This window comes from Vitis vinifera, chromosome 2 (assembly GCF_030704535.1).
Source record: "Vitis vinifera cultivar Pinot Noir 40024 chromosome 2, ASM3070453v1".
NCBI classification, from domain to species: domain Eukaryota; kingdom Viridiplantae; phylum Streptophyta; class Magnoliopsida; order Vitales; family Vitaceae; genus Vitis; species Vitis vinifera.
Window position 1 is genome coordinate 1,888,285 of NC_081806.1, and position 18,368 is coordinate 1,906,652.

An 18,368-nucleotide genomic window follows, 5' to 3' on the forward strand; every position below is an offset into this window, starting at 1 on the left:
ATGGCTCATCAAAAGGAAGCCACCAACAGGGTAGAGTGGAAGATACGGGTGGCTGATGGTTCATCAAAAGATTTGGTACCTGAGTCAGGGCCTGCAGGCAGAGCCTGGCTTGGCATACAAGGACTGATTGCAGGGTTGGTTTTGAAAGTGGGGAGATGCTTCAAGAAAGCTTGGGATTTAGCTGTAGATGACCCCAGGAAAGTGATCCATTGTCTGAAGGTAGGGACAGCTCTCACAGTTGTATCACTCTTTTACTATACGAGGCCTTTGTATGAAGGACTTGGAAGAAATGCTATGTGGGGAGTCATGACTGCGGTGGTCGTCTTTGAAAATACTGTTGGTAAGTACTCAAAATTACATGTTTTTCATATGAGACTAAGAATCCGTTTGATAGTCATTCTAGGAAGTTTTTCTAACACTTGAAAATTTTTATCAAAAAAACTTGTTTTCAAGTGCTAGAAGAGCTAAAAACGCTTTCTAAAATTACAGCCAAACAAGCTCTTAGAACCCAGCTTCTCTAATGAAAATATAAACTTAAAGTTGCCTCGAAACCAAGGGAAATTCACCATTTCACCTTGTCAAATTGCAGGTGCAACACTATCTAAAAGCCTCAACAGAGCATGTGGGACTCTTCTTGCTGGATCTCTTGCTGTTGGTGTTCACTGGATTGCTAGTCAATCAGGAGAAAAACTTGAGCCCTTCGTGAATGGAGCCTCAGTTTTCCTACTAGGTCTGTACAGACTTCTGCCTCAAAAGGCCTTTTTCCTATAAATGACTTAAAAACTCACAAGCCATTTCTTTCTTCAGCTTCTGCAGCAACCTTCTCCAGGTTCATTCCAACAGTGAGAACCCGGTTTGATTATGGTGCTCTGGTCTTCATTCTCACCTTCAGCTTGATCTCCATTTCCGGGTATCGTGTCGAGAAACTGTTGAAGATGGCCCATCAAAGATTGTCCACCATCGCCATTGGGGGTTTCATGTGCATTCTCATAAGCATACTGGTTTGCCCTATTTGGGCAGGCAAGGAGCTCCATCTTCTCATCACTAGAAACATGGACAAACTTGCCTACTCCTTGGATGGTAAGTTTCTCATAAAACACTCTGCTACAAGAAATTTAAAGAAAGTCATATATCTTCAAAATCGCCATTGCAGGTTGTGTAGCAGAGTACTTCAACAATAGTGGGATCCCTGTGGAGAAATCACAAGGCTACAAGTGTGTGCTAAACTCAAAGGCAGCAGAGGAAACCATGGTATGAAACAGGACTAGTTGAAACAGTTTGTCATTTCTTTAAGTTATTACCTTAACTGAAACTTATTGCATACCAATATAGGCCAATTTTGCTAGATGGGAGCCTGCCCATGGCCATTTCAAGTTCAAGCATCCATGGAGACAGTATCTCAAGGTTGGGGCATCAATGAGAAGATGTGCATACTGCATAGAGGCTCTCAATGGCTGCATCAATTCAGAAAATCAGGTAAATTCTATTGTGACTCTGTGAGATTTCACATCTTACACGTGTTCTAAAGCTGTGAGGACCATATACTCATAATAGACAATATTTGAATTGGAAGAAACCAATTTCTTACAAATAATATCATAGACCACATAAGAAGGATTTTTAATAAAAGATACATGAAAGGTAGTAGAACGTTGTTGGGTCATTGCAAATAATATCAAGCGACATATAGGAGGGAGTAGGCCATCGAGAGTGCTCTTAATACTATTTGTAATTGCTATTAGTTACAAATAACATTGAATGCTACAAATGGTATTAGATTTTATTCCCGACCTGGTATGGACAAATGGTTTAAGGGTCATTCCCTAAACCAATATGAGAGGAAATTCACCCCATAAATATAATCTCATAATGACATGATAAGGACATCCCCTTGCATGGGGGTGAGGACGCCCCCATGGGAATATATATAGTAGACTTCCCTTTAACTTTGTCCTCACAAGGATGTCCCTCTTTGTCTGCATGAAGGGTATATATTTCGTGGACAATATCTATACGGGAAGAAGATACTGTCACATCTACAACTCTTGATACAAAACTTTTCATTTCTTTCTCAACTGAACTGCAGGTTCCCGAGTCCATAAAGCAGCATCTCAGTGGTAACTGCTTGAGATTAGGCTCAGTCTCTTCAAGTGTAATAAGAGAGCTGGCAATCACCATGAGAACAATGAAGAAATCACCAAGGACACAGAACTTATTGAAAGAGATGAAGAATTCAGTCCAAGAGCTCCACAATGAATTGGGATCTCTACCTAATTTACTACTTCCACCACCTTCAATAGAGGCAACACTTCCTCTAGAGGAGGTGATTCCAATTGCAACTGTAGCCTCTCTACTGATTGAAGTTGCTGCAAGAATTGAAGGCATTGTAAGTGCCACTGAAGAACTAGCAAGTCTGGCAAAATTCAAGCCTGCAGTTGAAAGGATTGCACCCCATTAACAGAAAGATGAAACCATGCTTGGAGATTAAAAATTCCGATGTGGGAAGTTGGCCAACTTGTATGTCAATAACTGTATGATGTGATTGTTGTCTTTGTTGGAGAGGAGTGAATTACTAACTTATTTCCTTTTCTATCATTGAAATTCCATCATTTGTATATGTTGGGAGTATTTCAGCTTATACCAGAGACACAAATTCATTCCATGGTCTAAAATCTCGACTTAATTGTATATCTGATATTATATTAAATTATTAATTTTTTTTAAAATTTAAATAATAAAGAAAGCTAAAAATTAATAATAAAAAATAATTCTAATATTAATATGAAATTTAGAAGTTCTTGGATGATGTTTTTAAAATATATAATACTTACACATAATGATGAATTGGAGTTACATCAATATGGTGGTGTTTGGATCTTGGAGTTTAGTATCCTAAACAGGGGAAGAATTGAGGGTATTAAGAAATGTGTTTGGAACTAGGGTTAAAAGGAGAGAGCAAGATTCTAGAAACGACGTCGTTTAAGAAAGCGGAGCAACACAAAGGACATATTTCCTTATGCAAAACGGCGTCGTTCCGTTGCGTTATAAAATTTCTCTGGATCCAAACACTACCCCCGCGGTTCTAGGGCTTTCGGGAAGTTATCAAGCACGAGCACACTAAATTCCCAGACAAATTGATGATAACTCCACCCTGAAACCCTAAATCTCAGCTCTTCAATTCAATTCTGTGCAAGGAAGGTCTGTTATGGCAGACACAATCATTACCTCTGAGAATCCATCCCTTTCGTCGCCATTGAATCCCTCAAACCGCATAATCTGCCGAGTGTATGCTCTAATCCCTATTATTCTTTCATTATCAAAACCAATTTCAGCTTTGAATTATCAAAAGCATATGTATTTCTTTCTTTCTTCATACTTCTGAGCTTGTTTTACAGGGTTGATTGAGAAAGAGAGACCAACTTATAGGTTTAATATGCTCGAAAACATGAACTTTACTCTTAAGATTGTTCAATTTTTTTTCTGCAGGTGTCAAAAGCAGTTTTCACAGTACACTTGCCCTAGATGCAATTCCCGGTATTGTTCACTTCAGTGTTACAAGGTGGGCAGATACTCCGGTGGATAGTGATCTGAATATTGTTGAAAATTTGTTTTTTCATGTATGGATAATTTAGTTTTCTATAAGTTGAATCAATATTTTGTGAATATATGGATGCTTTAGTTTAGATAAGTGCCTTGATTGATACCTAGTGTTAGGGTTTGCAACAATATTGCTCCCCTAGAAATGATGGCTGAAGAAATAATACCGGGATGGGTGTGTTAGGAGGGAAATGGTTAGGCTTTACTATAAGCTTTGGGATAAGAAAGACGCTGTATTGGGTTGTTGTGTGATGGTCAAGGCTTACTATAAGTCTCGGGATTACATTGAGAAGCCAAAAGCTCTTTTTTAAGCTCAATAAGAGCTTGTATGCCTGTTTACTAATTTTGTTTGAAGAGCTTATGACTTAAAAATGGATTTAATATGGAAGCCATGAAAATGTTGTTTCTCGTAGAAGTTTTATTTTGGCTTGTATAAGAAGTTTTTTTATCTTTAATAAAACTTTTACAATTAGCAATACTGTGCCTTAAAAATTATGACTTTGGCTTCAGCTTCAAGCTAAAGCCAAAAACACGAGTTGTCCCAGACAAGGCCAAGAGAATTCGCTTGAGCTGATTGACGCCAAGCAGTTCCAGTGATGTGAGACTTTCATTTTTCAAACCTGCCCTTCATTTTTTCCTGTAGTCCTCTGAAGTAGTTGATGGATAGCACATTAATGCTTACTATTGAAACTATGTGCCTATTTTTCCCTAATCATCTATGTGCATCACTTTTAAGTTAAATTTTGAAGCAAAATGGGAAAAATCAAGAGAAGGCGTTGTTATGATTGTATTCCAGGCTGGGAATCATGAATTTTTTCTTCATATAATGATAATCATCGTGCATAATTTATGCACGCAGGAAATGGTTTCATTTCAATTTTGAATGTTTCATTTTTAATTTGTTTTGTCTTGGTTTTTTATTTATTTTTTTCCATTTTTGTTCCTTCCTGTGATTGTATTTTTTTGAATAAACATTTTCGTACTTGCCTAGGAAAAATACCAAATGAAATGTGGTTATATATACTCCCATGTATTGCCTATTGACGACTTCTGAATATGGTGGATACATCATATGCATTTATCATACCTGGTTTTCTTTACCAGAAGGTATCAGTGTTGCTGGTCTAACTTCATGCATGATTACTTATGTTTGATATTCTTTTCTCAGTCTCATAGTCTTCGATGCACAGAATCCTTCATGCGAGAAAATGTAGTGGAGGAGCTGGGGCAGATGCAACCAGATGATGAAACCAAACATAAAATGTTGGACATACTCAAACGGTTCCATTCAGAAGAGGACATGGATAGCATGGATGAGGATGGTATGGTTTATCTGTTGCCTAGATGCCATTTTGCCTGCTTTTTTTTTTTTCTTAGGGATCTTTTCTCTGTTTGCAAAAACAATTTTGCACTGGGCTACTGCAGCTAACTTCATCGCATCATCCTTGCTAAGTTCGGTTTTCCTTTTCCTTGCCAGATTCAGGTCTGTCTGAGGAGACGATTCAGAAAATTTTATCAGGTATATTTCTGCGTATTATTTCGTTTCTTTGTTGAATCTTCATAAACAATTTTCCACACTTCTTGGATTGTAGTTGGACTGTGCGGATTAACTCATGCTAAGCTGATCTGTTTTGGTCTCTTCCATTCCACTTGACAGGATGTCAAGTCAGCTTTGACGATTTATCTCCCAATGAAAAGAGACTATTCCAAAGAGCTGTGGCATCTGGAGAACTGAGCAAGATGATTGAACCCTGGGTTCCATGGTGGTTGAAGCCTGCTGCTAGAACGCTATCTCTCAGCCAGGAAGGAACTCAACTTGTCCAACCACTCATCAAGCAAGAAACATCAGTATCATCGGAAGATGACCCAGAAAGTAATCAAGCAAATGAGATCCCTCCTGGCCCTGAAACCCCATTTCCCCCTGTTAGCAAGCTTATTGCCACAGAGCCATCCCCGCTTTTAACTGTTCACCTGGTTGACATTCTATACAGCTACTGTTTCACCCTCCGCATCTACAATGGAGATTGGCGATCAGATGCATTAGGATCAGCCATGGTGTTATTGAGCATATCATCTGTCTTGGGTCAAGCTGGGCTGCCTGAAACCATATTGGAAGCTGTGTCTCATTGCTTGGAGCAGACATGCTCTCCTGCTTACAGACACCTTGGTGGCCTGCAATTTGGACTGGGACTCCTCGATGATGTGATAACTCTACTCTCCCTTGGGAGCCCTGCTCTAGTCTGCTCCCTTTGTGATCTGCAGAGGCTGATCCAGGCTGGGGAAAGGGAGCTGAAGCTAGGAAAGCCGAGAAAGTCGAAAAGGCCAGATATAAGAAGTAAGCTGAAGCTTGCAGAGAGGAAGATATACTTCATTATGTGCTGGGTCCATGAGCAGCCAGATGAAGCCTGGTCTTCCTTGGCAGCCATTGTAAAGACCGAGAAGGGTTCAACAATGGACTTTGCAGCCAGTCAAAGGTCTGTCAAAATGGAAGATAAATCAAAATCCAGAGGCAAGATTCTCATCGAGGAGGTTCAATGAGTCATCATTTATCTATAATTTCCCCCTTTTGGGTTTAAGATTTTGTTATGATGGTACAATGTATAATTCTAAATCTGTTGTATATATTAAGGATTAGTTTTGATAATGATGCTGAGATTCAAGTCGTTACTCTCTTTTCCCAAATTTTCTGAGCATCCAAACACTCTGAACTTTCTTATTTTAGTTGGGTGGGTGCGACCCTATGGAAAACGTGTTCCGTTTTTATTGATCCACATGCACTGAGGGGGGGCAAAACTGGTATTTTAATAAAAAGGCGTATGAAAAACGACGTCGTTTGAGTACGTGCCAACTCTGCAGATTGTCATTTTTATCCCTTACGGAAGATCGCGAGAGGCGAGACAATGACAATCATTTCTAATCAACGAACTCTATTCTATCATGGAATGGTAGTTTCGTCATTTGAAAGATCATCCTAGGCATTTCCGTCTACAAAGGAGAACATTCGAGCTTCTTTGTAGAGAAACAGAGAGGGAGAGTTGCAGTTCTTGATCCTCTTAAGAAGGCGGAACCCTAATTTTCTTGAATCGGAGCTCTGCAACTTTCTCGAGAAAACATAGATATGGTTGATGTAGCCGACAAATTAGCTTATTTTCAAGCTATCACAGGCCTTGAAGATCCCGATTTGTGTTCTGAGATCCTTGCTGCCCATGGCTGGGACCTAGAACTCGCTATCTCCTCTTTCACTGTCACCAATTCCGACCGTCCGGAGAGTTCCGCGACGGTCGCTGCCGATGTTGCAGAGGTAGGAAGAAGCGAACAGTCTAGTGAAGAATTGCGCTTGCTTCAGATATCGGAGACAATGGGCGGGGTTGTTGCTCCGCCTGGTTTGGCGTGGAAACTCATCACGTTACCGATTTCTGTGATTTCCGGTAGTTTAGGGTTAATTTCTGGTGCGATTGGGCTGGGAATGTGGGCGGCGGGAGGTGTGTTATCGTATTCGTTGAGTATGATCGGGTTGGGCTCTGGTTCGGGGAGGAATGGTGACTCGTCGTCGCCGTTGGTTTCTGTGTCAGCAGCGGGCGCGGAGGCGATGGATTTTGTGGCGAGTTTCGAGAAGGATTATGGTGCGACTCGGCCGAATTTTGTGACCGAGGGGTTTATGGATGGGCTGCAACTCTCTCGGAACGCTTTTAAGCTGTTGTTTGTATACTTGCACTCGCCGGATCATCCTGATACGCCTTTGTTTTGTGAGAGGACTCTTTGTTCTGAGCCCTTGGCGGCTTTTATTAATGAAAATTTTGTGTCGTGGGGAGGGAATATCCGGGCCAGCGAGGGGTTCAAGATGAGTAACAGCTTGAAGGCTTCTCGGTTTCCATTTTGTGCGGTGGTAATGGCTGCCACGAATCAGAGGATTGCTCTGCTTCAGCAGGTACCATTTTTAACTGATACGTTGGTCTTATTTGGAACTCTTTTTCAAACTGATATGTTGAGTACTTGAATTTTGAGTTTGTGAGAATGAAGCTTCATAGTTTACAAACTATAAAGGGGTAGGTAGTATCATGGTTTAGTGCTTCAACAATATCACTAAAATCCCACTTCTAGAGTTCACTTAGTTCAACTTGATCTTTTGGTTTGAAACCTTTAACTGATGCTCCTACTTTAAAAAATCCAGGAACTTCTGAGAGTTTTATTCAGATTTTTGGTGACTAGACTTTATCCTAAAATTGAACTTTAAGATCTTGCCAAGCATCAGCTTGAAATATCTTAATGCATCAATGCACTACTAGTTGATTTTTTTTCAGGGAAAACCATCTCAACTTTACTTTGGTTAAGCAATGAAGTGTATGTAAATAAAGAAGATATCATCCATTCTCATTTCCTACCAAAAATAAAGAATAAGCATAAATAAGAAATGACGTGTTTATACATTGTGAAGAGAAGCTTCTCAACGCAAAATCTAGTGGAAAAGCTTTACATGCGTTCTTTGCAACCGTTTCCATATCATTTGGATATCTTCTTCCACAAGGTGTATTGTTCTTGTGGTTGGACTGCGATTGGTTGCGATTCTATTGATGACCTAATGCCATTTGATGTCAATTTTACTATGACCGCAGTTTAATTGAAGCAAAGTTCAATTCTTCTTTTTGTAACTTAATGTTTTTGGTTTGAGCTTGTATAAAATCTTATGGAGGGTTCGACGGCCTAACTCAAGTGGTAAAGGGATGGGAGGGACATAAAATTTACCTATCAAAAAAAAAAAGAAAAAAAGAAAAATCTTAGGGAGGGTTTGATGTGATATAGAAATTTTTTTTTTTTTGATAAGTGATGTGATATAGAAAAATTTGAAACACTATAGGGTTTCTGCCATACACCATGGATGCCACCATGCCACAGTGTTGACAGTTGAGCCATGCTACAGTGTTGACAGTTGATAGTTTCCCTTGGGTCCAACCTTATTTCTCCTCAACACTGATAACCATTTAATGGGGTACAGTCAATTTCTTTTTTCTGAACTAGGAACATAGCATAGTCCCCATTCTAGTTTGTTGAATATCTCAAGGGTCAGCTAGTGTTTTCATTTTCCATTTGAGGAATTTGCCTTCTTCCACTAAGCCATGGAGGAACCTTTTGGCCTCAACCAAAATAAAGGCTTGAAAACTCTTTTAATTTGGTGCATCAAATCTTATCCATGACAAGAAGAGTCTGATCGCCCAATTCTAGAAGTTGATTTAGATGGAAATTGAAATTTTGGAAGCTCAACTCCCTGCTATGAGGGCCTTTTTCTCTTGACAACTGAGTTACAGGGTTTTAAGATTATTTTGTCAGGCACGCTGATTCTATGTTGATTTGTTGATTATAAAATCAATTTATTAGGAACAGACTCGGGTTTAATACCAACGCCTTATAATAAAGAAAAAAATGATGGACAAATACCTATCAAAAAATAAATAAAGAAAAAAATGGTGGACAAATAAAATTTTTGACAAGGAGCTTTGTCTTTTGATGAGAAGAAGTTAATTATTCAATAGGGTTTGCTAACCTTTCTTGGATGATTGCTTGTTAATTCTGTAAAAGTTTTTAGAGGTTCTAATTTGCCGACTTCTCTTTTTATTAGAAGCATAAAAATTGGTTGCATATATAAGGCTTTTGAAGCTTTGATGGTGTGCAAACCTTTTGAATGCTGGACTTCCTCTTTATTTTGATACAGGTTGGTTGTAGTGGTTCAATCATTCCCTGCTAAGTACCTAAACTTATTTTGATGTCTGTTAATTTCTTTCTTCTAACCATCACTCTATTCACATACACATTTTCTTTTCCTCAGTTTGGAATAGGGAAAAATGAAAAAACCTTGAACAAAATTTTACCTCATAGGCAAAAATTTGGAGTGATCTTAAACATCAAAGTTAGGTGCAATGCTTTAGCTCAAGATTTAAAGGGCCTTAATGGGGCCCATACCCAAGCTTCCACCTTTTTTTTTCTTGGTTTCCTTAATTTTATCCTTTTCATTTCCTATCTCTTCTTTCTTTAGGTGATGAACCCAATGGAGAATTAAACTTTATATCTCTTCTTTCTTTGAATACTCTTGTACTCCTCAAATATGTTTTTGGTGCATTGGTATCCCATATCTGGAACAAATGTAATTGTTGGAAAGTTTTGTAGTTAAGTAATCAAGAGACCTGGAATAAGTTTAAAGTTCTAAGACATTAGTACTGGTATTATTAAATTTAGTGTATTATCTGAACTTTAGGGAATTCTATGTAGTAGAACTGTAGAAGAAATGATTCTTGGTTCCCTCATGAAAAATTGTGTTTTTTTCTATTAAAAAATTTTGAGACTGAAAGAATTGAGACCTAAGTTGAATTGAGACTTAAAGAAGCTTTTAAAGTTCCCTTGTAGAGTGGTTGGGGAGGAAGAGTTCAAATATCATCTTAAGTGGGTGGGAAGAGGAAAAAAATGCATTGGGAAGGTCTGAGAGCATCGTAACTTCTGTACTTCCCTCTGTTGTGTACAAGGCTTTGTTAGGAAGTGTTTATGCAGATTTGAGCAGGATTAAGAAGGTTTGTGGAAGAGAATGTGGTACAAGGAACCAATAGTCTTATTTCACGAAAAGGAATTTTAAGATGGGATGGAAGTTTGTGTGGGGTTATCAGGTTTAGGGTGGCAATGGCGGATAGGCTGCATGATTGGGACAAGGCTTGGTGTTGGTAGGCTGCAGGCTCATAACTGGTTATTGAGGCAAGATGGCCGTGGTTGAAAGTTCTTATTGCAAATTAGAAGACACTGTTCAAGAACTAACTTATGACAGATAAAATATATTAACTTTGCTTGTAGGCCAACTTCATGATTCCTACCTGCTACTTGGAGCAAGAACCTGAGAAATGGAAATTGGCTTGGATTATGCAAAGGTTTCTCTCAATTAGGTTGTTTATTGTGCATTGGCAGGGATATCTTAAGTAGTTTCTAGAAAAATCCATTGCAAGGTCTTCGATTACATCAACATTTGTGCTATTACTTGGATTGCTGCCTCTGATTTAATTCCTAAAGATGATCTTCTTCTATTCAGAAAGTGGACAATATCCTGTTGGTGTCATCAGCAGGTTGGGTCTAAGGAATAAATTATTTATGACTTCATTGATTTCCTATCTTGTTAGTAAAGTGTTCTTTTGAGGTCCAAATCATTTGTTTGGTAAGGTTTGTTATAAGGGTTCAATGTTTTTTTCTAATAGGGAAAAAGAGGGTGTGTATTAAAAGTGCCTAAAAGAAGATAAAGCAAGTACACATGAAGTATACAATTAAGGCCCAGTAATGACGAAGAGGTAAGGAGCCAAAAAAAACCTTCTCCTTACCCAAAATTCAACTAATCTAGACAATGTCTGGTCCTTTGTATAGGCCCTATCCCAATTCTCAAAACTATACGTTTTTTTTTTTATAAGTAAAGAGGAGTATATATTAATCTTTGTATCTTGGTATACCCTGTGTATACCCTCTCTCTAGCCTCTTGGCTCTTAATGAATTATCTTTACCTATCAAAAAAAGAAAAAGGAGTATATATTAAAAAGAGGCGCCTAATAAGTGACTCAAGGTATACAAGATAAAAACATCTACCCCCACACAAATAAAATAAAAAAAAGCTGCCAAAATGGGGGTATAAAAACATCCCTGCCCTCATCAAGAGCCCAACCAATCAACATCGAATGACCGTCCTTTATAAACAACTTAGTCTTTGATTAAAGAAAACAAACAAAAGAACTTTTTAGTCTTTGGATGAAGAATACGTCATCTTTAAAAACAATTCTATTTCTTACCTTCCAAACTATTTAGAAGATGCATAAGGGGCCTGCTCTCCAAACTTCCTTTCTCTTCTTACCCACAAAAGGACCCATCCCAACTCAAAAGTGTCGACCTAATTGAAGATGGAAGCACCCAAGCCACCCTAAAAATAGGAAAAAAAACATCTTCCATAAAGCCTTTATCTTAACACAAAGGAGAATGATGTTATTTATAGATTCCTCATGCATTTGGCATAGATAACATCTATTCGCTAAAGGTCATCCTCTTTTTTGAATTTGGTCCAAGGTTAGAGCTTTTCCCCACATTGCTTCCTAAGCAAAGAAGCTGACTTTGGGTCACACCTAAGACTTCCAAATGATTTTCATTGGGAAAGAATTTGGAGATCTCAGCTCTAAGAGCCCGTTTGACAGTGATTTTAGGAAGTGTTTTTAAATTTTTTAACACTTAAAATTTTTTATCATTCAAGTGTTAGAAAGGTTAAAATTGTTTTCTAGAATCACTACTAAATGCGCTCTAAGGCTTTGTAGAGAGATTTAACAGAGAACTTGCCACTGTTTGTCTCTGTCCAAAATACTCTATCCTCCTCATCCCTTTGCACTTACTTCCCATTCAGACACAACAAGAAACTCTCCACCTCTGAATCATTGAATGGTCTAGAGAAGAGAGGGCTCTAACTCCCTCTTTCATTAGAGAAACTTCAAACATCCCTCACCCAAGCATCCTTGGATACAACTATAGCATATAAAGTGGGAAATGAATCACAAATGTATGACCACACACTACTTATCCTTCCAAAATTTCACCATTTGTCCATTACCCACCACAAAGAAAAGTCTACTACTGACAATGTGTCACTCCTTTCTAATTGTTTTCCATAACCCAACACTATACCCGCCCCTTACTTCCCGAGAACACCCCCCTCGTTCCTTCCATACTTACCTTTGATCACTTGATTCCAAAAGGCCCTACTCTTATTCACAAACCGCCAACTCCATTTACAAAGAAAGGCCTTGTTTAGAATAGATAGACACTTAATCCTCAAACCCCTTTTTCTTTTGTCTAAGCAAATTGTCACCCACCTTACAAGATGAGGTTTTTGCTCAAGAGCCCCACCTCCCTACCAAAAATCACTCTAAATTTGCTTTAACCTCAATCTGACCATCCTGAGTATGGAAAGCAAAGACATGAAATAAATGGGCAAGCCAGCCAAGTGATTCATATCAAGGTGATCCTCTTTCCTTTAAAGATGTATTGTTTTTTCCACATAGTTAATCTATTCTGAAACCTTTCCTCCACTCCATCCCAAGCAGCCACAGATTTAAAAGAAACACCCCATGGCAACCCAAGTAAGAGAATGAGAGGCTCCCAACCTTACAACCAAGCTCTACAGTCAAATCCTCCACATTATTCACACATCCCATTGGAATTTGCTCACTTTTATCCAAATTAATTCTCAACCTCGAAATGGCCTCAAGGAACATAAGAAGTCAACATAAATATGTCATATGATCCTAAAAAGCCTCACAAAATATAAGTGTATCATCCGTGAACAATAGGTGGGAACCTAAACCCCTTCACCCCTCACGTAACATATCGATAAAAAACCCTCATTCACTGCTCTCCTTAGGAGGAAACTAAGTGCCTCCATTGCAATCACAAATAGATAAGGTGAGGAGGGATCTCTCTCCCTTAGACCCCAAGAGCTTTGGAAAAAGCCTGAGGAGGCCCCATTAACCAAAAATAGAGAAACTAGTTGTGGATGTACACCACTAAATCCACCCTATTTACTTCTCCCCAACACCCATCATAGCCAATGACCGAGAGCAAGAAGGACCAGTCCACATGATCATGCGCCTTCTCTATATCAAGCTTGCACATAACCATGCTATCATTACTCTTCCAAATCGAACCTATGGCTTCATTGGCAACAAGGATTGCATCCAATATTTGTCTACCCTCCACAAAGGCATTTTAGGCCTTGGAAATCACCTTGCCTACTACCAATTTTAACCTATTGGCTGGCACTTTGGCCAACCACTTATACAACCCTCCCACCAAATTGGTTGGCCTGAAATCCCTCAAGTCTACCACTCCCCCTTTTCTGGGGATCAAAACTAGGAAGGTTGCACTCAAGCTTCTGAAAAAACAATTGTGTTCATGAAACTCCTTGAAGAATCTCATAACCTCCTCCTTCACAAACTCCCAAGAAAATTGCCAGAAGGCCATAGAAAACCCATCCAACCCTAGCGCTTCATCCCCATTAAAGCCCTTAAGGGTATCAAAAACCTCCTCAAAAAAAGGCTCCTTGAGCCTAGCCACCTCTTGAGCCTCTAACCTCTTGAAAGAGAGGCCGCTTACATCGAGTCTCCAATCACCTGTAGTAGACAATAGATTCTTAAAGGCTCTGACCATTCCTCTAATTTCGTTCTCCTCAATTAACCAAGTGCCATTAATTTTAACTTTAGCCATCATATTCCTCTTTCTGTGAGCATTAGCCATCTTATGGATAAAACTAGTATTTCTATCCTCTTCTTTCAGTCACACTTCCTTTGATTGTTGTCTCCAAGAAATTTCTTCTAAGAGTACCCAATTTTTGTATTCCTTCCTTGCTTTTCTCCTAGCTTCCAACTTTTGCACAAAAAGTGGACGAGCCATCTCTTCTTTATCCCAAAAGTCTACTTGGTTCAAAGCGAAAGCCTTTTTAATTTCATTTTTACTAGAGACATCCCTATTCCAATCTCTCTGTAGGGGCTTCAAGGCCTTCAACTTTGCACCAAAACAAAACTAGTGGACCCACTAAAATTGAATCCCTCCCACTAAGTTTGTAGCATATCCTTAAAGGCCTCCTTCTTCGACCACATATTTTCAAATCTAAAAGGCATTGGACCTCTCCTCAGTCCTCCCCCATCAAGTAGGATAGGACAGTGTTTAGAGACTGGTCTGGGAAGAACACAATTGTACAATCCCAATAAAGTGACATTCCTAATCCTTAGAGACTAAGAAATGATCAAGTCTCGATTTAGACTAATTATTCAAGTCACCACTCCAAGTGAAAGGGCCTCCCTGCAGGGTTAAGTCTCTTAACTCTAAATCCTTGATGACCTCAGAGAACCTCCTCATTACATAGGTCAATTTACCTCCTCTATTGCACTTTGTAGGGAATCTAATCACATTAAAATCACTTACCACACACCAAAGGCCACTGCACAACCCTCTAATAGCCCCTAGTTCACCCTAAAAACCTTCCATTTCCTCCTTCAACGTAGGACCATGAACCTCTGTAAAACTCCAACAAAAATCATCCTTATAGTTCTTAAATTGGCATGATATTGAAAAATTACCCACTTCCACTTTTATCAACTGTAACACTTTGTTATCCCAAAACACCAAGACCCCACTAGCAGCTCCCTTAAAGTTAACGGCCTCCAATTCTAAGCATCTTCCCACTCCAAGGCTTCGAACCATCCTATTGGACATCTCTTGGATCTTAGTCTCTGCAAACAAACCAAATCCACCTTTTAAGGCTTAATCAAAGCCTTGATCACCTTGCTCTTGTCACTATCATTAGGTCCTCTTACATTCCATGACAAGCACAAGGGAGCAGCTCTCCATGCTTTCTTCCTTTTTTTACCCGTGAAAGAGTCATACCAACCTAACAGATTCCCTCTAACAGGAGGAATGCAAAACCTACTACACTCCAAAAAAGGGTGTAAATCAAGTTCCACAACACTCTTGCTTTGGAGCAAAACAGAAGTAAGTGATTTGTAGTCTCCTCTCTTTTGCACAAACAACACCTATTCGGGATATTCCAACCCCTCCTTTTGAGTTGGTCAAGAGTAAGAAGTCTGCACCAAGATACTTCCCTGGCAAAAAAACTGACCTTCACTGGAGCCCAAGTCCTCCACTCTATACTAAACAGAAAAGCATCTCTAGGTCAAGGGTTCAATGTTATGCAGTCTATTTTTTGGATGATGGCAAAATTTCTTGTTGAAAAGGTATAAGATGGGAAGGATCGGTTGTTAAAGAAGATTCTCTCTCATGTGCTTTTATGAGGTGTTGGAAAACAGATTCCCTCAAGCTCTTCAGAGTGTCCTTCTGTCATTTTTAATTGAAGAGGCATTGTGATGTTAGAAAAAAATATGGCATTTTTTGTTTTGGCTCAAACCCACCAACCTACTCCAGCCCATCCTAGACAAGCATAACCTTATAAACAGAATGACTTAATGTTATTGAAGTCTAATAGATATAAAAGCTAAGCTAATCCTATCTTCATTCCTGGTATGCAAGGTTGGAGGGTTGGGGTGGGGGTTGTTTTGTAAATGAAGTATGATTGTTCCATCATGATATCTTCTGTTCAAATAATCAGAGCCTTAAAGATAAAGTCACTAAAATTGAAAAAAATTATCCCTATCTGTCATTTCACAGTTATCCTGCTTATAGATTGGTGAGGGTAACCTTGATTGTTAACTTATTTTGTTTGGTGACTTTGGTCACATGCAACTCATTTAGATATTTCCTCTTTAAGGACATCATTTGGAGATTTATGTTGAGCTAACTTAAGTGTAATTCTGCATGTTATGCATAGGAAAATTTACATGTCTCCTTATCTATTTCCTGTCATTGATTCCAAATTCTTTTGGTTGAGTTTGTCATTCTAGTTTTTATTGGAGGATGATTGTCCATTGTAAATGACTCAAATGAAATAAGGGATCTATAGATCGATGGTGTTTTGTTAAGGGGCCAGATTTGAGAGTTGAAACCGCTGTTCACCAAGTGTTCTTTCTTGGAGTTTATTTTTGACTTCTTCCCAGCACCATATGCATACTGGTGAAAATAAGGCAGTTTGTGTTGGATAAGATTTGGGTTCCATGATGGAAGGGTGACAGCACCCTTCCATCAATAATGGACATCATTTTCTGTTCAACCTTTTTGTTGGGAAGCGGATTTGCAGTTGTGTGACCATTCATTTAAGACTGATGGCTCAACCTCTCAAAGTGAGGTGAAGGAAGAAATTATTGCATTTTGTATCTGTTTGTCATGCAAGCACTAAGCATTCCTTTAAAATAGATTGTTCCTTCTACTTTCTAAACTGTGCAGTAGTTGTGTAATAATTAGTGCCCGTTTTCTACTTGTTTGGTTATTTGATGGGCTCCAAGTTTGAAAGCATGCTTTCATTTATTGTACGGTTATGGTTGCTGTATTAATTTCCACATTTTATGCAGGTTGAGGGACCAAAATCTCCTGAAGAAATGCTCACAATTCTGCAGAAAGTGCTTGAAGAAAGTGCCCCTGTTCTTGTTGCAGCAAGGCTTGATGCGGAAGAAAGAAGAAACAGCACAAGATTGAGGGAGGAACAAGATGCTGCTTATCGTGAAGCACTTGAAGCTGACCAAGTAAGCTGCTTTTGAGCTATGTTCTTTGCTTCTATCATGCTGGCTAACTTGAGACCAGTTGGCATGCCTCCCTGGTGTATATAATTAATCTTTGTTGTCTCTATCACATCAGGCTAGGGAACGCCAGAGGAAAGAAGAACAAGAACGGCTGGAAAGAGAAGCTGCTGAAGCTGAGAGGAAGCGCAAGGAGGAAGAAGAGGCTCGTGAAAGAGCAGCACGTGAAGCCGCTGAGAAAGAAGCCGCACTAGCTAGAATGCGGCAGGAGAAAGCTCTGTCACTTGGCAGTGAACCTGAAAAAGGACCTAATGTCACTCAGGTGATCCACTTTTAATATTCCTTAATCCAGTTCTTAATTTGGATTGTCAGCTAGGACCTATTTACCTTAGCATGGTCTCTTTTGATATAAAGTCATTTATACACTTTTAATTTGCAATCTTACGTTTTACCATCAAGGAAACCGTACTCATGACTGATCAAAATTTCACAACCTATTTCAAATACCAACCCACCCATTAGGACCATTACCTCCAAAAGCCCTTTTTTTTTTCTCCTCTCTTTCCTCGCTCTATTTTTAGTAATATACACCTAACTTATTTGAACCTAATTTCTCCATTGGATCAATTAGGTATTGGTACGATTTCCCACCGGAGAACGCAAGGACAGAAGGTTCCATAGTACAGCAACAATCCAATCTCTATACGACTATGTTGATTCGTTGGGTTGCTTGGATGCCGAAAGCTACAGCCTTGTCTCTAACTTCCCCAGAGTGGTATATGGCCCAGAGAAGCTCTCACTGTCGTTGAAAGAAGCTGGATTGCATCCACAGGCCAGCCTTTTTGTGGAGCCGAACTGATGAGAACAACTACAAAATGTGAAGCTAATATGGTCAAATAGTAGTCCCGGATGGGATCTCCAAGTAGAATATCTTGTTATGCTTCTCTTTTGTCAAGTAACTTTAGGAATGATACGACTACGATGAGATAATATAACAGCTAGCCTCCTATGCCTCTCTATGTGGATGTTAATTTCCCTTGCACTGCAGATTCAATCAAACAAATGGCTGTAGAGTGGAAAATGGGTTTGAACTGAGGATGATGATGATTCCCCACAGATATTTACCAACTTGAGAATGAAATAAGCTTTTACCATTTGTCATACAACAATGTAAAAAAGTGGGACTAAGTTTTTCAATTCACGTTGTTTCCCTTTGTGTGTGTGTGTATATATATATATATATTTTAAAGCTTTTTATTTTTTTCATTACAACTTCATCAGTTAATGTAAAATAAATTATGTGCTTTTACCCATTTGAATGCCTCGCCTGGGTTACCATAATTCAGAAACACCACCCTTCAGGGTCTAATCATATTCTCAATTCTTAGCTCTTGAATCGATATGTTTTCCTTCTGTTGCAAAATAACGTTTCTGAGAGTAATATGCAGGGTTGACTCATTGTGCATGGTTGGAGTCAGTGGAGCGTCATGTTAGGGCTAGGATTCAAATCGCAATGATGCCCATCTGTTTGTGAGTGTGATGGTTTCATGGTAGGTAGAGGGTACAAAAAATGCCATGGGGATCTGTGAGTAC

The 18,368-nt window shown here is 39.1% G+C and overlaps 3 protein-coding genes across 4 annotated transcripts; all 3 read left to right on the plus strand.

Annotated features, from left to right (window-relative positions):
• LOC100253009 (aluminum-activated malate transporter 10) lies at positions 1–2,458 on the plus strand. Its single transcript, XM_059741762.1, has 6 exons — positions 1–340; positions 590–730; positions 808–1,080; positions 1,166–1,251; positions 1,333–1,476; positions 2,087–2,458. The coding sequence occupies exons 1-6, from the start codon at positions 1–3 to the stop codon at positions 2,456–2,458; spliced, it is 1,356 nt and encodes a 451-aa protein (XP_059597745.1).
• Positions 2,459–2,999: 541 nt separating this feature from the next.
• On the plus strand, positions 3,000–6,264 carry LOC100258139 (uncharacterized). Of its 2 annotated transcripts, XM_002273059.4 has the most exons (5): positions 3,000–3,285; positions 3,487–3,559; positions 4,766–4,919; positions 5,075–5,116; positions 5,255–6,264. In XM_002273059.4, exons 1-5 carry the CDS (start codon positions 3,206–3,208, stop codon positions 6,133–6,135), a joined length of 1,230 nt encoding a protein of 409 aa, XP_002273095.1. In that variant the 5' UTR covers positions 3,000–3,205; the 3' UTR covers positions 6,136–6,264. The 2 variants fall into 2 exon arrangements, with proteins under 2 accessions (XP_002273095.1, XP_010659870.1); XM_010661568.3 differs by lacking the exon at positions 3,000–3,285 and having other exon boundaries at positions 4,788–4,919.
• A 166-nt stretch (positions 6,265–6,430) lies between these two features.
• LOC100263375 (plant UBX domain-containing protein 10) lies at positions 6,431–17,936 on the plus strand. Its single transcript, XM_002281073.4, has 4 exons — positions 6,431–7,525; positions 16,611–16,781; positions 16,894–17,097; positions 17,407–17,936. Exons 1-4 carry the CDS (start codon positions 6,716–6,718, stop codon positions 17,632–17,634), a joined length of 1,413 nt encoding a protein of 470 aa, XP_002281109.1. The 5' UTR covers positions 6,431–6,715; the 3' UTR covers positions 17,635–17,936.
• The last annotated feature ends 432 nt before the right edge of the window (positions 17,937–18,368 follow it).

Bases quoted from the DNA above. Each gene is read 5' to 3' on its own strand.
- LOC100253009 (XM_059741762.1), top strand. From the start codon at position 1: ATGGCTCATCAAAAGGAAGCCACCAACAGGGTAGAGTGGAAGATACGG. The intron at 341-589 runs GTAAGTACTCAA...GTCAAATTGCAG, and splicing joins CGTCTTTGAAAATACTGTTG to GTGCAACACTATCTAAAAGC. The intron at 1,477-2,086 runs GTAAATTCTATT...ACTGAACTGCAG, and splicing joins GCATCAATTCAGAAAATCAG to GTTCCCGAGTCCATAAAGCA.
- LOC100258139 (XM_002273059.4), top strand. From the start codon at position 3,206: ATGGCAGACACAATCATTACCTCTGAGAATCCATCCCTTTCGTCGCCA. The intron at 3,560-4,765 runs GTGGGCAGATAC...TTCTTTTCTCAG, and splicing joins GTTCACTTCAGTGTTACAAG to TCTCATAGTCTTCGATGCAC. The intron at 5,117-5,254 runs GTATATTTCTGC...TCCACTTGACAG, and splicing joins GATTCAGAAAATTTTATCAG to GATGTCAAGTCAGCTTTGAC.
- LOC100263375 (XM_002281073.4), top strand. From the start codon at position 6,716: ATGGTTGATGTAGCCGACAAATTAGCTTATTTTCAAGCTATCACAGGC. The intron at 7,526-16,610 runs GTACCATTTTTA...CATTTTATGCAG, and splicing joins GGATTGCTCTGCTTCAGCAG to GTTGAGGGACCAAAATCTCC. The intron at 16,782-16,893 runs GTAAGCTGCTTT...CTATCACATCAG, and splicing joins AAGCACTTGAAGCTGACCAA to GCTAGGGAACGCCAGAGGAA.